This window comes from Trachypithecus francoisi, unplaced genomic scaffold, assembly GCF_009764315.1.
Source record: "Trachypithecus francoisi isolate TF-2019V2 unplaced genomic scaffold, Tfra_2.0 Lachesis_group19, whole genome shotgun sequence".
Classification (NCBI taxonomy): domain Eukaryota; kingdom Metazoa; phylum Chordata; class Mammalia; order Primates; family Cercopithecidae; genus Trachypithecus; species Trachypithecus francoisi.
Window position 1 is genome coordinate 21,803,862 of NW_022681464.1, and position 15,553 is coordinate 21,819,414.

The window sequence follows — 15,553 nt, forward strand, 5'->3', positions numbered from 1 at the left end:
TTCCCTTTCAAAACTGGCACAAGACAAGGATGCCCTCTCTCACCACTCCTATTCAACATAGTGTTGGAAGTTCTGCCCAGGGCAATCAGACAAGAGAAAGAAATAAAGGGTATTCAAATAGGAAGAGAGAAAGTCAAATTGTCTATGTTTGCAGATGACATGATTGTATATTTAGAAAACCCCATCGTCTCAGCCCAAAATCTCCTTAAGCTGATAAGCAACTTGAGCAAAGTCTCAGGATACAAAATCAATGTGCAAAAATCACAAGCATTCCTATACACAAATAACAGACAGAGAGCCAAATCATGAGTGAACTCCCATCATAATTGCTACAAAGAGAATAAAATACCTCGGAATCCAACCTACAAGGGATGTGAAGGACCTCTTCAAGGAGAACTAGAAACCACTGCTCAAGGAAATAAGAGAGGACACAAATAAATGGAAAAACATTCCATGCTCATGGGTAGGAAGAATCAATATCGTGAAAATGGCCATACTGCCCAAAACAATTTATAGATTCAATACTATCCCCATCAAGCTACCATTTGACTTTCTTCACAGAATTAGAAAAGAAAAACTACCTTAAATTTCATAAGGAACCATATAGCCAAGACAATCATAAACAAAAAGAACAAAGCTGGAGGCATCATGCTACCTGACTTCGAACTATACTACAAGGCTACAGTAACCAAAGCAGCATGGTACTGCTACCAAAACAGATATATAGACCAATGGAACAGAACAGAGGTCTCAGAAATAATGCCACACATCTACAACCATCTGATCTTTGACAAACCTGATAAAAACAAGCAATGGGGAAAGGATTCCCTATTTAATAAACGGTGTTGGGAAAACGGGCTAGCCATTTGCAGAAAACTAAAACTGGACCCCTTCCTTATACCTTATACAAAAATTAACTCAAGATGGATTAAAGACTTAGACATAAAATCTAAAAACATGAAAACCCTAGAAGAAAACCTAGGCAATACCATTCAGGACATAGGCATGGGAAAAGACTTCATGACTAAAACACCAAAAGCTACTATATAAACTGTTTAATAGGTGCTAGAGCAGTGAAATAATGACAAAGCCGAGAAACATGCAGCCTGAATAAATGGCTAGTCAGTACCTCAAAATTGAAAATTACTTGTATTTTAAGGGAAGCAACAGCATGTGTAAGGGATGTGATGGAAAGTCCCTTGTAAGACAATATCCAACAAATAAAGCTCACTTAGCCAGCATCTGCACATATGACCAAGCAGTGTTTTTCTAGTCTTCTTTTCACATGGGGATTGTCCTCCTGGTAACATGGACTTTTTGTGCTAGAAAGATGAATATTCTATGTAAACAATTGTGAGTATTTTATATAAATAATTATATATAGTCTCACTGAAGAAACAAAAACTTGGAATTCAGTATTATTTTCTTGGGTAAATCGTTAATTTTGGAAAGAGTAGATGTAAATTTTATCTGCTTTTCCAAATGAATTGCTGGTATAAAATTAATAATTTTTGTATATGTTTGCTTTTCACAGAAACAGATTTTTTGGCTGAAGTATTTTAAGTTAAAAATGAATTTTTCTTTTATGCTACTGTTACTTTGTACTGTTGTTTCTTTTCCCCGAGATAATGTTCATTTAAAATTCTTATGTTTTTCTTTTCCTTTTTAAAAATAGTAACTCAAATACATGAGAAGATGTCAAGGAATACTGTCTATGAAAAATTCTTAATTAGAGTTATAAACATACTATTTGTGAAAATTAAATTATTTACAGATGATCACTATAAATTCTTGAGTTTAGGACTCTTGAAAATTGATTGCTAGAAATTTATAATTATTTTATTATCTCCTCTTTTATATTATGTCATTCTTTTATTTGTTGTTTATAAATTATAAAGTTTAAATCATACTGCTTTTATTTGTAAATATTTTACTAAAATTGCTATCGATTACACGAGCTACTTTATAATGATGATTTTGCCCATTAGAATATCTGATTGATAACACTTTGACTAGAAAAAGTAACAACTATTTTCATTCATTGAGTCCTAGAAGATAAAATGTGCTATATTGACCTTAGTTTGAATTTTCTATTACAATTTCCATAAAAACCTTTCAGTAGATGTTTGATATATCAAAATTATGACTTTCAAATATTATTTTTAATTAATTGGAAAATGCAGCAAACTATCCTGTTTCAATCTGACTAGTATAATTTAGCATTATAACAGTGTTCTTGTCTGTCAATATCTTGCCAAATTACCTCCAAAGCAGATACAATGGCCTGTGGAGAATGGCAGTTAGGAAGAAGTTCAGGACAGTGATCTATAATGATTATTTCTGCATCAGTTCTTTCTGTCTGTTTTTGTCATACTGGTGAAAGTTCAGAATTTAAAAAGAAGTTGAATTTGAAACTCAGAAAAAGTATATTCCAAGTAGATACTATAAGGAGAAGAGTCATGGAGAGCTGCATGTCAGCCTTTTAACATAAATGACCCTTTGATTTTATCATAATAAAAAAGTTAGTGTCTCTAAGCATGGTGTCTCTCATTTGTCAGCTTCATATAATTGCTTTACATTTTTATGTGTATGTATATTATCTTACCATTGGCAATTAGTGAGAAAGCATAAAGTTAAATAAGGGGTAACTCATTTTTAGCCTAACTTTTCTTTCCTTCAGTCATTTTAGTGTGTTAATATAATACAACAAAACATTAAATAAAGCAATCATTTTGTTGAGCACAGACTTGCTATCACTAACTCAATTTACAAATTTGGTTAGTTTTGCTATCAAATTAGCTTTAATGTAAAACTTTTTCAATAGTAGCTATGTTTTTCATAGCACACTGAAGTGTCACATTAGATCAGTTAGTTTTTTGAGTTCTTGTTCTTTGAAGCTTTTTATGTCAGTGGTTGACCACAGTGACTATTCTATAAAATATTTGCTGAATTCAGTGAATCTGTCATTTACTCATCTTGAATGACATAAAAATGTTGATATCCTGGGGCTGGATTGTACTAACTCATGAGAGCTAACAGGTAACCTTTTGGAAATTTTACAATCCATTTATGAAACCCAGCAATTACCAAAGGTTGAATGATATAAACATATTAAGTAATTAATATTAAAAGGGAATATATGCTCAAAATTTATCATGAATAATTATTTTTATATAGTGTAATATTGTCTACACTCTTGAGTTGGTGCATCTAGTTTATAGTATCATTATGGTGCAAATACCATATAATGGAGGATTATTGTGATTCTGTTTTCAAGTACACGTTTGGTGATTTCACACTGGTAACTTGAAAGAAACAATGGTAGAAGTACTTATACAACATATAAATTAGCAAATGACGTAAGTCAGGTCAGATTTATGATTTTGTCCATTGTCCTAGTAAAGCTGAAAGAAGTTTCAGGGTTTTTTTGTTGTTTTTTTTGTTTTTGTTTTTGAGATGGAGTTTTGCTCTTTTGCCCAAGCTGGAATGAAGTGGTGGAATCTTGGCTCTCTGCAACCTCCACTCCCCAGGTTCAAGCAATTCTCCTGCTTCAGCCTCCTGAGTAGCTGGGATTACATGTGTGTGCCACCACACCTGGCTAATTTTTGTATCTTCAGCAGAAACGGGGCTTTCCATGTTGGCCAGGCTGGTCTCAAACTGCTGACCTCAATTGATCCACCCGCCTCGGCCTCCCAAAGTGCTAGGGTTACAAGCTTGAGCCACCTTGCCAGGCCAGAAGTTTCAGTTTAATGAATAAAATTTGTATAAGAGTAAGAAATAATTTGACAGTAAATCACATACCGTATCAATTACAAAAAATACTGGGAAAAGTATTTGAAGATTGATATGGAGTTTTATTTGCCATATAATAGTTCAGTCAAAACCATAGGTTGACTGGATATACAAGGGTTCAGCAAAAATCAATGAAAGTATTCTGTGAGAATTGGTCACCTATATGAAATTTATAGTAATAAGTATTATATATTTTATTATTTATAAATTATGTCACACATCTTTTATATCAGTACTGTTTATAACCTTATATATTATATATGTTTTCAAGAGACAGTTCTTAAATATTTACCAGCACACTCTCATAATCACCACTACAGTATTGGTTGAGCCACTTCTGTTTTCACTCTGCACTCGACTCCATATTGTGGATTGTTTGAATTTGGATTGCATGAGCTCCTCCACTTGGTTTCTTCCTTTCCCTTCACTTCCCTTCCCTTCGCTTCCTTTTCCTTCCCTTCCCTCCCTTTCCCTCTCCTCCCTCCCCTCCCCTCCTCATTTTATTATGTTTTTGCATCCTTGAACTCAAAATCCAAAACCATTAGCAACTATTTATCTTAACAGCTTTATTGAGATAGAACTCACATATTATAAAATTAATCATATAAAGTATATAATTCAATAATTTTAGTATGTTCAAAGGGTTGTACAACCACCATCATCTAATTTTAGAACATTTTGTCCCTCCTAAAAGATACTTTGTAGCTATTAACAGCCAGTCCTTATTTTTTTCTCCTCCCCAGTTCTAAATAAACAATAAACTAATTTCATTATTTTTATTTTTATTGTTTTGAGATAGTTTCTCACTCTGTTGCCAAGGCTGAAATGCAGGGGCACAATCGTGACTCACTGCTGCCTCAACCTCATGGGCTCAAGTGATCCTACAACCTCAGCCTCCTGAGCAGCTAGGACTACAGGCATGTCACCATGCCCAGCCAATTTATTTATATTTTTGTAGCGATGAAGGTCTCACTATGTCTCAAACTCTTGGGCTCAAGAGATCCACCTTCCCCAGCCTCCCAAAGCACTGGGATTACAGGCATGAGCCACTGCATCTGGCCCCATTTCTATCTACATACATTTGCCTATTTTCTACATTTCATATAAATCGAATCATACAATATGTGGTCTTTTATGTCTGGCCTCTTTCATGAAACTTAATGTCTTCAAGGTTTATCCATGGGTGAATCAGTACTTCATTTCTTTTTATGGTAGAAAGATAGTCCTTTGTATGGTTATGCCACATTTTGCTTATACATTTTTCAGTTCAGGGACATTTGAGTTCCCACTTTTTGGATATTACAAATATGCTGCTATTAATATTTATGTATAATATCCTTTGGGTGAACTTATTCCTTTTGAATGTGTGTGTGTGTTTGTGTGTGTGTGTGTGTATGTGTGTATATATATATGTATTTCATATATACATGATTTTGGCTTACCAAGTCATCTGGTAAGTCTATGTTTAACTTTTTGTTACTGCCAATCTGTTTTCAAAGCAACTGCATTATTTTGCATTCCCACCAGCAATGTATGAGGATTCCAATTTTTCCAGATCCTTGCCAATACTTGCTGTTTTTTAATATAGCAATCCTAGTGCATGTGATGTAGTGTTTCATTGTTATTTTGATTTGCATTTATCTAATCACGAATTATATTGAGCATTTTTTCTTGTGTTTGTTTGTCATTTAAACATCTTTTTGGAGAAATGTCTATTCAAATTCTTTAGCAGTTTTTAAATTTGGTTATTTGACTTTGTATTATTGAGTTGTGTTTTCATATATTATGGATGTAAGTCCTTTTTAGATATATGATTTCCAAATATTTTCTCCCATTTGTATGAGATATCATTTCACTTTTTGATGGTATTATTTGTATCATAAACATTTTAAATATTTATGTAGTTCAATTTATAATTTTTCCTTTTGTTGCTTTTAATTTTGGTGGTTGTGAGAACTTTGCCTTACCCAAGGTTACAAACATTTACTTCTAGGTAACCTTGTACAAATTTTTAGTTTTAGCTCTTACATTTACATTGATCATTTAATTTAATTTTTATGTATGTGTTGAAGTTGGGACCTGACTATTCCTTTTCATTTGGGTATATAGTTGTCCTGGAATTATTTGTTAAATTCTTTTCCTACTGTATTGTTTTGACATGTCTTTTGAAGATGAATTGAATAAATGGAAGGCTTTATTTCTGAAGTCTCAATTTTATTCCACTGATCTATATATCAATTCACATGCCAATGCCACACTATCTAATAAAGACTTTAGTGTGGTAAACTTTGAAATTAAGAAGTGTGTGAACTCCAAATTTCTTTTTTTTAATGGCTGTTTTGTCTAATCTTGTTTCCTTAAATTTACATATAAATTTTAAGGCCAACTTGTCAATTTTCATGAAAAGCTATTTGGAATTTTGGTAGTGATTGCAATAATCCTGAAAAATAATGTTTGAAGTACTGCCATCTTAACAATATTGTCTTCTACTCTATAAATGTAAGGTGCATTTCAGTTTATTTAGCTCATTTGAAATATTTTCAGCAATGTTTTATAATGTTCAGTGTATGTCTTACACTTTTTTAACTTTATATCTAAATTTATTCCTAAATATTTTAATGTTTTGAAACCCTCATAAAAGAAATTATTTTTCCTTCTTCATTTTCAGATTGTTCATTGCTAATAAAAACTACAATTGATTTTTAATATTGACTTGAACTCATTTATTAGTTCTAACAGTTTTTTAATGGATCCTTAGAATTTTCTATATATGGGATCATGTGATTTGTGACACACAAAGCATCTACAAAGATATTTTTACTTCTTCCTTTCCAATTTATTGTATTTTCTTTCTTTTCCCTGATTAATTTTCCTGGCTAGATTCACAGTGTGATGTTAAATAGATGTGGCTAGAGCACACATACTTGAGTGGCTTTTATTTTTAGGAGGAAAGCATTCCATCTCTCAAAATTAAATAAGAGGTTAGTTATGGGAGGTTTTTGTAGATGTTCCTTATGAACTTGAGGAAATTCCTTTCTATTCCTAATTTACTTAGAATTTTTGTCAGGGAAGTATGTTGGCTTTTGTCAAATGATTTTTTTTCCCTACATCTATGGAAACAATAATATGCTTGTGTCTTTTATTGTATTAATATGATATATTACATTAATTCCTTTCATTGTATTAAACTAACCTTGCATTTCTGGAATAATCCTACTTGATTGTGGTATATAATAACTTGTAAATATGGTTGGATTTGGTTTGCTAGTATTTTATTGAGGATTTTTGTCTCTATATTCATAAAATATATTGTTTTGTATATCTTTTTTATCCTGTGATACATTTGGTATCTTTGGTATCAAGATAATACTGGCCTCATTGGATAATTTGGGAAGTGTTTTGTCACCTGTTGCCTTAAAAGAGTTTGTGATGAATTCCATTGATTCTTTGAATGTTTGGTTCAGTGAAGCCATCTGGGCCTGGGATTTTTCTGTGTGTGAAAAGCTTTTTTAGTTACTAATTTTGTCTTTATACTTGTGATAGGCCTATATATATTTTTTGTCAGCCATTATCAGTAATTTAAGTCTTTCTAGGAATTGTTAATTTTATATTATTAATTGTAATCTGTTGACATATACGTGTTTATTATTTTGTGTGATTTTTAAAAAAATTTTTGTAGGGTCAGTAATGATCCTTCTTTTATTCCTAATTTTAGTAATTTGAGTTTTCCCTTCCCTCCTCTTTTTACATTTTTATATAAGTAGAGCTTAAACTTTGTCATTTAAAAAGTTGTTTTCACATATTGCTTTTTGGTTTTGCTGATTTTGTCCATTGTTTTCTACTCTCCATTTCATTTGCTTCTCCTCAGGTTTTTACATATTTTCTCCCTTCTGCTTGATTTTAGTTTACTCTTTTTCTGGTTACTAAGGTGAAAACATAAGTCTGATTTGAAATTTTTCTTATTTTTTAATATAGGCATTTAGCACTGGGTTGAGCATGTTGTGTCCTTGTTTTCATTCATCTCAAAGTATTTCTAGTTTTCCTTTGGATTTCTCTGACCAATTAGTTTTCAGAAGTATGTTGTTTAATTTCTTTATATTTGTAGTTTTCCCAAATATCCTTGTGTCACTAATTTCTAATTTAATTCCATTTTGGTCATAAAACATGTAAAATATATTTTCAATCCCTTAAATTTATTGAGGCCTGTTTTATGATAGCATGAGGTCTCTCATGAAAAATGTGTTACTATTTTGTAGAGTGTTCTATGTATGTCTATTAGTTTTTTAAAATTTTTAAGTATTATTTAAGTCTTCTATTTCCTTATATATCTTCTTCCTAATTGCTCTACTTTTGAAGGTGAGCTTTTAAGTTTCCAGCTATTATTGTTGAATTGTCTATTTCTCCCTTTAATCCTGTTAGTTTTTGCTTCATCAATGTGTGTGTGTGTGTGTGTGTGCATGTGTGCGTGTGTGTGTATGTCACTTGGAGTCTCTTATTGGGTCCATATATGTTGATCGTTGTTTTGTCTGTCTGGTGAATTGAACCTTTTATTACTATGAAATGAGTCTCTTTATTTTTTAATTATATTTTAAAATTATATTTTAGTGGTTGCTCTGGAGCATATAATATACATTTGAAATTATCAGAATCTACTTCAGATATATAGTATTTTGGTTATAACCAAGTAAATAAATTTAAATTTTATATAGCTCTATTTTTTCCCCACTTTTTTGTTCTATGACTGATACATATTTTGTTATATGGTTGATAAGTCATAAAACTGACACACAAGTAAAACATCTATATATGTTGAAATACAACAATATATTTTTATAACTATTGCTGTTTGTAATCTTATGTCTTTTAAAGAAGCTGAGGGAAGAAAGTAGAAAAGTATATATATGTGTATATATATATATATATATTTTTTTTTTTTTTTTTGAGACGAAGTGTCACTCTGTGGCTCAGGCTGGAGTGCAGTGGTATGATCTCAGCTCGCTGCAAGCTCTGCCTCCCAGGTTCAAGCGATTCTCCTGCCTCAGCCTCTTGAGTAGCTGGGACTACAGGTGCATGCCACCATGCCCAGGTAACTTTTGTATTTTTTAGTAGAGACGGGGTTTCACCATATTGGCCAGGCTGGTCTTGAACTCCTGACCTCATGATCCGCCCGCCTCAGCCTCCGAAAGTGCTCGAATTACAGGCCTGAGCCACTGAGCCTGGCCAACTTTCTTATTTGACCTTTTTGGTTCTCTTTCTCTCTATGTATGGATCTGCATCACCATAAGGTATCATTTCCTTACTCCAAACTCCAATATACCTTTGTTTCTGCCCCTTTTCTCTGTTATTGTCAAGTGTGTTACTGGTGCTCTGGATATTTTCATGTGAATTTGAATTACTGTCTGATGTCATTTACCTTCAGCCCGAAGAAATTCCTTTAGCATTATTGTATGTTATGTCTACTAGCATTGAATTCTCTCAGTTTTGTTTATCCGGGATGGTGTATTATACTTTTCTTTTCTTCTTTTTTTTTTTTTTAGACAGAGTTTTGCTCTTGTTGCCCAAGCTGGAGTGCAATGGTGTGATCTTGGCTCACCATAACCTCTGCCTCCAGGGTTCAAGCAATTCTCCTGCCTCAGCCTCCCAAGTAGGTGAGATTACAGGCATGCATCACCACACCCAGCTAATTTTGTAGTTTTAGTACAGATGGAGTTTCTCCATGTTGGCCAGGCTGGTCTTGAACTCCTGACCTCAGGTGATCTGCTCGCCTCTGCCTCCCAAATTGCTGGGATTACAGGTATGAGTCACTGCACCCGGCCATCACCTTAATTTTTGAAAGATAGGTTTCTCTGGCTATAAGATTCCTGGTTGACAGTTTTTTACATTTAGCAATTTCAATATGTCATCCCGTTGCATTCTGACCTCCTTTGTTTCTTTTGAGAAGTTAATTGTAATTGGGGTTAACTTATATGTGATGGGTCTTTTATCTCCTGGTGCTTTCGAGATTTTTGTCTTTGGTTTTAATTTCTACTGTACTGTGTCTATTTACTATTTTTTTTTTTTTTTTTGCATTTTTCAAACTTTGGGTTTGTTGAATTCTAAGCTCATTAAATGTATTTCTTCCAGTTTCCAAATGACTTAATTACACCTTACTGTCTAACTGATGATATTTGGCTGATTTATATAGTAGACCTAACCTCTGAAGGCATTTTTGATTTTTACTTATAGAGTACAGGTGTGTATTGTGCTTAACTCATACTTGAGAGTAAACAGGTCCACATGACAGAAAGATAATAGACATTTTCCTCCCCAAATAATGTGATTTTAATATTATCTTGACAAACACTGAACTTCCAATTTCTTGAGACAATGTTGACTGTTAATAAGTGATTGTGAAACATGTCAAATATATGCTCCTATGGCACAATTTGTTTCTCCTGTCCTCTAACTCATACCCATTTGTAGTTGGTTGAATAATGGCCACCCTAAGATACAAAGTCCTAATTCTTGACACTTGTAAACATTATCTTGTTTGCTATAAGGACCTTTGTAGATATTATTAAGCATCTTGAGAAGATTACTTTGGATTATCTGATTAGGCTCTAAATCTCATCATAAGGGTCCTTACCAGAGAGAAAAACACAGAGGAGGGATACACAGAAGAGACAATTGTAATATAATGAAACCTCAAGCCATGAAATGCTGTCAAACACCAGAAGCTGGAAGAAGCAAAGAATGGATTCCTCCTAGAGCTTCCAGAAAGAGTATAGCTCTGTGGACATTTTGATTTTGGACTGCTGACCTCCAGGATTATGAGAAAATAAAGTTCTCTTTTTGAAAACCACTCACTTTTTAGTAAGTTGTTAGAGAATCCATAAAAAATTAGTATGCTACCCTAGCAATCATTTCTTTAATGCCTATTTTCTGCATTAAACTGTAAGCTTCATAAATGCTCGATTATCTGTCTTACACATCTTGATAAGTCCAGCTACTAGCAGAGGGTTTAGTAATATCTGGGCCTTGTTGAATACTTATTGATAAAATGAGTTAATAGGCTGTGATCCCCACATCACTCACAGTTGAGGGTTTAGCTAGGTAAATCAGTGAACATGTGAATGAATTAAAGGGCAAATATATATTTATTCCCATAAACAATAAATACAGACTAAGTGTAAAAGATTATCACATTTTTTGGTTTTCCAGCAAAGGAACCCTCTCAGTTCATTTGCTGGAGACTGTATAAATTTTATGACTAGGAACAAAGAAGACAAAGTTTTATGGGTGGTTTTACTAGTGGATAGAGTTAGAATTTGAGTTTTCAGCCTAGGAAAGGTGGTTATTCTCTCAGGTATAGGGAATAGGTCAGGAGGAGGCATATTAAATTGCGTTTTTAGCTGTTTGACCTAACATGTGATTTAGTATATAATAGTTGTTTGAATATGTTGCTTCAGCCACCACTACTTACAAGGCCTTCCTTAAGTCAGAAAAACAAATAAATAAATAACAACAAACTAGCAAAAAGCACCAAGTGACTTACTTTTGGTTATGCAGTGAGCTCAGTCTGCTAGGGTTACTGTTCAAATAAACTCTTGCCATTTCACTGCATAATGATTTTGCTCAGATTAATCATTCTCTTGTGCTGTATGCTGGGGTTCATGCTTATTTATGTTACTTCAAATTATATCACAGGGTCCAAATAAGAAGTGTGTGTGTGTGTGTGTGTGTGTATGTGTGTGTGTGTTTGCAAGCAGGAAGCCCTTTCATGTTGCAGCCATGTAAGATTATTATCTCATTCTATTTTTCTATTTGTTTCTTACTCCTCTCTATTATCCATGAAAACTCTTTGTTCTTTGTTGTACTTCTCAGCAAAATGGCTTTTGCCTGGTTCCAACTCCAACCTATGTTAAATTATATTTCTTCCTGGAATCTACTTCAACAGGAGGTGATATTTTCTCTTAATTCCTATAGTACTTTGCATACTTTTTATCATGGTCCTGAAAATGACAAGAGCCACCATTTACTGAGTGTTCATTATATGGCAAAGATTGGATTACATCCTTTAAATGTATCATTTCATTTAATTCTTGCAACAGTTCTGTGTAGTGGGCTCTTTATTTTACAGGAGAGAAAAACAAATTTAGAGAAGTTTAAGTGATTTGCACAAAATATGCTGCTTCCAAGTAGAAGATCTAAATTTCACATAGATAATTTGTAGCACTCATGTTTTTAACCTTGACCACATATTGTTCTTTAGACCAATACTGATAGCATAGTAAATGTGTTTTCTTTCCTAGGTTATACAATAACCTAGGATAACTCTGTATCATTTTTTCATTTCTCAAATTACAGCTTCCAGGACCCAGCAACTCAATATTGTTTGGATGAATTAATACATGTCTAGAATTTAATTATTACAATAAAAAATTACTGGGCCTTAAAATACATTTTAACATAATTTAAGAAAGTTGTACTGATGGCAACAAATAAGTCATCATAAAAACTTAAAAGATGGAATTTATGGGCAAGCATGATTTATTCAATATTAACTCTGCCAAATGTCTTCTCTCATGTTTCTTCAAGTTCTGTATGTAAGCAATGCATAAAATAGTGAAATATTCATTCATTAATTTTTGATATTTCCTATATAGATGATTTTGTTAAGGTTATAAAAACATTTTGTTTTAATCAATTTATTTATTAAATGCAAATTGGTTTATTAATCTTATGTGTTTTTGTTGTTGTTTTGTTTCCAGGATGGCGTGGGGGTAGATGAGAAGCTGTCTTTACGACGGGTAGCTGTGGTTGAAGATTTCTTTGACATTATTTATTCGATGCATGTGGAAACGGGGCCAAATGGAGAACAAATTCGGAAACATGCTGGACAAAAGAGAACTTACAAAGCAGTAAGTTAAAAAAGAAAAAAAAAAAAGAGCATGCATTTTGAGACTTGATATTACGTATCCTTGTTTAAATGGGTTTGATAATTGTAAATATTCTATCTTCAACAAAATTAGGCCATATGATGGTCTTGCCCAACATTTAAACTGTAATTATTTTGGTTGTATGTTCACTAATCTATTCATATAATTTAAAACTGTCCCTAGAATTTTCATGTTGTTGCTTTTAAAAATGTATAATATGTGGTAGTCCCAATCAAATGCCCACAAATGGGAAGATATATTATATATTATATTATGAATATAATATATTCAGTGAGTCATAGCATATGAATTATGGACTGGAACATAAGAACTTTTATACTACCACTACTGTCAACATTTATTTTCCATCAAATCATATTAATATGTTTAGGTATTTTCTAGTTCATAGTAATAATAAAATGAGTAAGAACATTTTATGTACTTTTCTTATGTCACCTTATATTCAATATATTTATCCTGAAGGGTATGTATATCTTAATTTTCTAGGATAGACTATTAAAAGATATGTGTTATTTTAATAGATCGAAGGCCCTTGAAAGTTTAAAAATGGAAGTATATGATGTTTTTGTCATAAATTTTGCAAAAAGCAGATTTAATTAACTGTTAGATATCGAAATATATTTTGTCACAATGGAGTAATATATTATTTCTAAAGTTTCTAATTATACCTACAGTTTGATCTAGACACTTTAATCTAGCTTTTTATTTAAAAACTTTATAAAATCATCTTACTATAGATATTTCATCCTGTCTAGGAAAATTGAACAGTAAATTATTCTTCTCCTATATGAGTGAAATGTACATCCGAATTACTTTGTCAGCAATGAGAATAATATCCTTTTTGAGAATTCTTATTGAATTTTGCTTTTGGCTACCTTTATATTAACTGTTTTCAGCTATATTGATATACAATATCAGTCTGGATCCATTTTTTTTTCAGATACAGAAAAATGTGTGAAATGCTCAAAGTTTCAAATACAGGTACCTATGTTTGAAAATTAGCTACTGAGCATAAGAAATAGCTTCTTTTTCATAACTATTTTTTGCTATATTGCCAGGGTCATATTGAATCTTTGTAGTCGCATAATAACCCCTAATACATGTTGTATTTATCCCTCCTCCTCTATGGTTTTGTTTCTTGGCTGTTTCCAAATTGCATGGTTTGTGGGCAGGCACTATTGTAAGTTTCCTTACATAAATCTGCCACATAAACTTTCTTTTGACTTACACATTCCAGGAGACATTCTTATCATGACTAATGATAATGGCCTAGCTTCTTGAGATATTTTTATATAGACTAACATTACTGAACATACTCATTTTGCCTGTCTCCTAAGCCAGGGTTATTCCTCTGGACAGTAACAGGAAAAAAAGAAATGTATATTGATCTACTAATATCACTAACTGTGTAATCTTATAATAATGCATTTTCATGAAATAGCTACCTGAACTCGATAGGACTTTGTAAAAGGACTTTGCTAGGGATGCATAATTTCAATTGTATTAAATGAATAAAAACCAAAACCAAAATAACAAGAAAAAATCAAGTGATTTCACTGTCAATAGTAGTGTGGAAGTCAAATCTGTTTAGGTGCCAAAAGCAATTTAAAATAACGTAATCTTTGAAATGTATTTATTATAGACCTTTAATCAAAATGAAAAATGAGTCAGTGATTTAAATCCAAATCTCTTGCCCCGTGTTTTCTTAAATGAAATGTAGAGAATCTGATCCATTGCCATTATGCATGCTAAACACTTACAATACATTGATAAACATGTTTCCAGTATACACAATTTTGAATTAATATTAGGAAGACATTTTCTGCATTTTGGGGTAGGGATACAACCTTTGAAAGTATATCCAGAATCTGAAACCTCATAAAATCCCTCTTGAGAATGTCTTATTTGAATATCCTCTCTTTTCCCAAGTTTTTATTTGCACATCTAAAGTGTTGTCACCTTTTCCTAATACCATGAAGGTTCTTTTTGGCCTAAACTTTTTCCCTCTGATCTCTCTAAATTGAATTCTAATTGGGCAACATTTCCTTTTTATGCAGTAATAATTCATTGTAGGAAAGAAACAAAATATAGAACTGCTTGCAATGCCAGTGCAACTGTGCATATGACTCTACAATGAATTTAAGTCTAATGTTAAAATGTGATGAAAGTGTTCAATTAATGGGGCATAAAACTAAAATGTAATTTGAAATAGAATGGTTTAGTGCTATTAAGGCCAGAGACTGTTGGGCCAGACTTTAATTCTTAATACTAATGCTGAATTTGGCTAGTCATAGGTAGGATTAGCTAGATAACTATTGCAATTATAATGGTTCCCATTAAGTTTAAGATTTCTTTCTAATTCTTAAACATTAGCTTATAGAGCATGCATAATGATTATGTTTATTGACCTTCTTTTTCTCCTTTTTCCTACATGGCCAAGAAACCATACTTATACAACTAATCATATTAAAGTGTATCATATTGTCTTAACAATATTATCAATAGATCTAGTGGTCATTTTATTTACTTTGCCTTTTTGCAAATCTTTCTATGTTTTCATTCTGCAGGAAATGGTGGTCCTTTAATATTGGATTAACTTTTGAATGCATTTGGTTTTTCTATCTGCAGTATATCATTCCTTGAAATATCTAGGCATTTATAAAACTTAAACTTTATTGCAATCTGATTTGACTTTAGCTAAAATTGGAGGGTATATATATTATTTCTCATGAGCTCTTGAAAATCCCACACAAAATGACACATTTTAGGAATATGTAAAGGCTATCATAATTATTTTTTCAGTCCTTATTGAATTATAGTGA

The 15,553-nt window shown here is 32.3% G+C and overlaps 1 protein-coding gene across 2 annotated transcripts in view; it reads left to right on the forward strand.

Moving 5' to 3' along the window:
• NOL4 (nucleolar protein 4) overlaps positions 1–15,553 on the forward strand; it is a 383,228-nt gene that overhangs the window by 73,788 nt on the left and 293,887 nt on the right. For both annotated transcript variants that reach the window (XM_033178023.1, XM_033178024.1), the window contains exon 2: positions 12,543–12,692. In XM_033178023.1, coding sequence (XP_033033914.1) covers positions 12,543–12,692 — 150 coding nt within the window. The remainder of the gene's footprint in view (positions 1–12,542; positions 12,693–15,553) is intronic.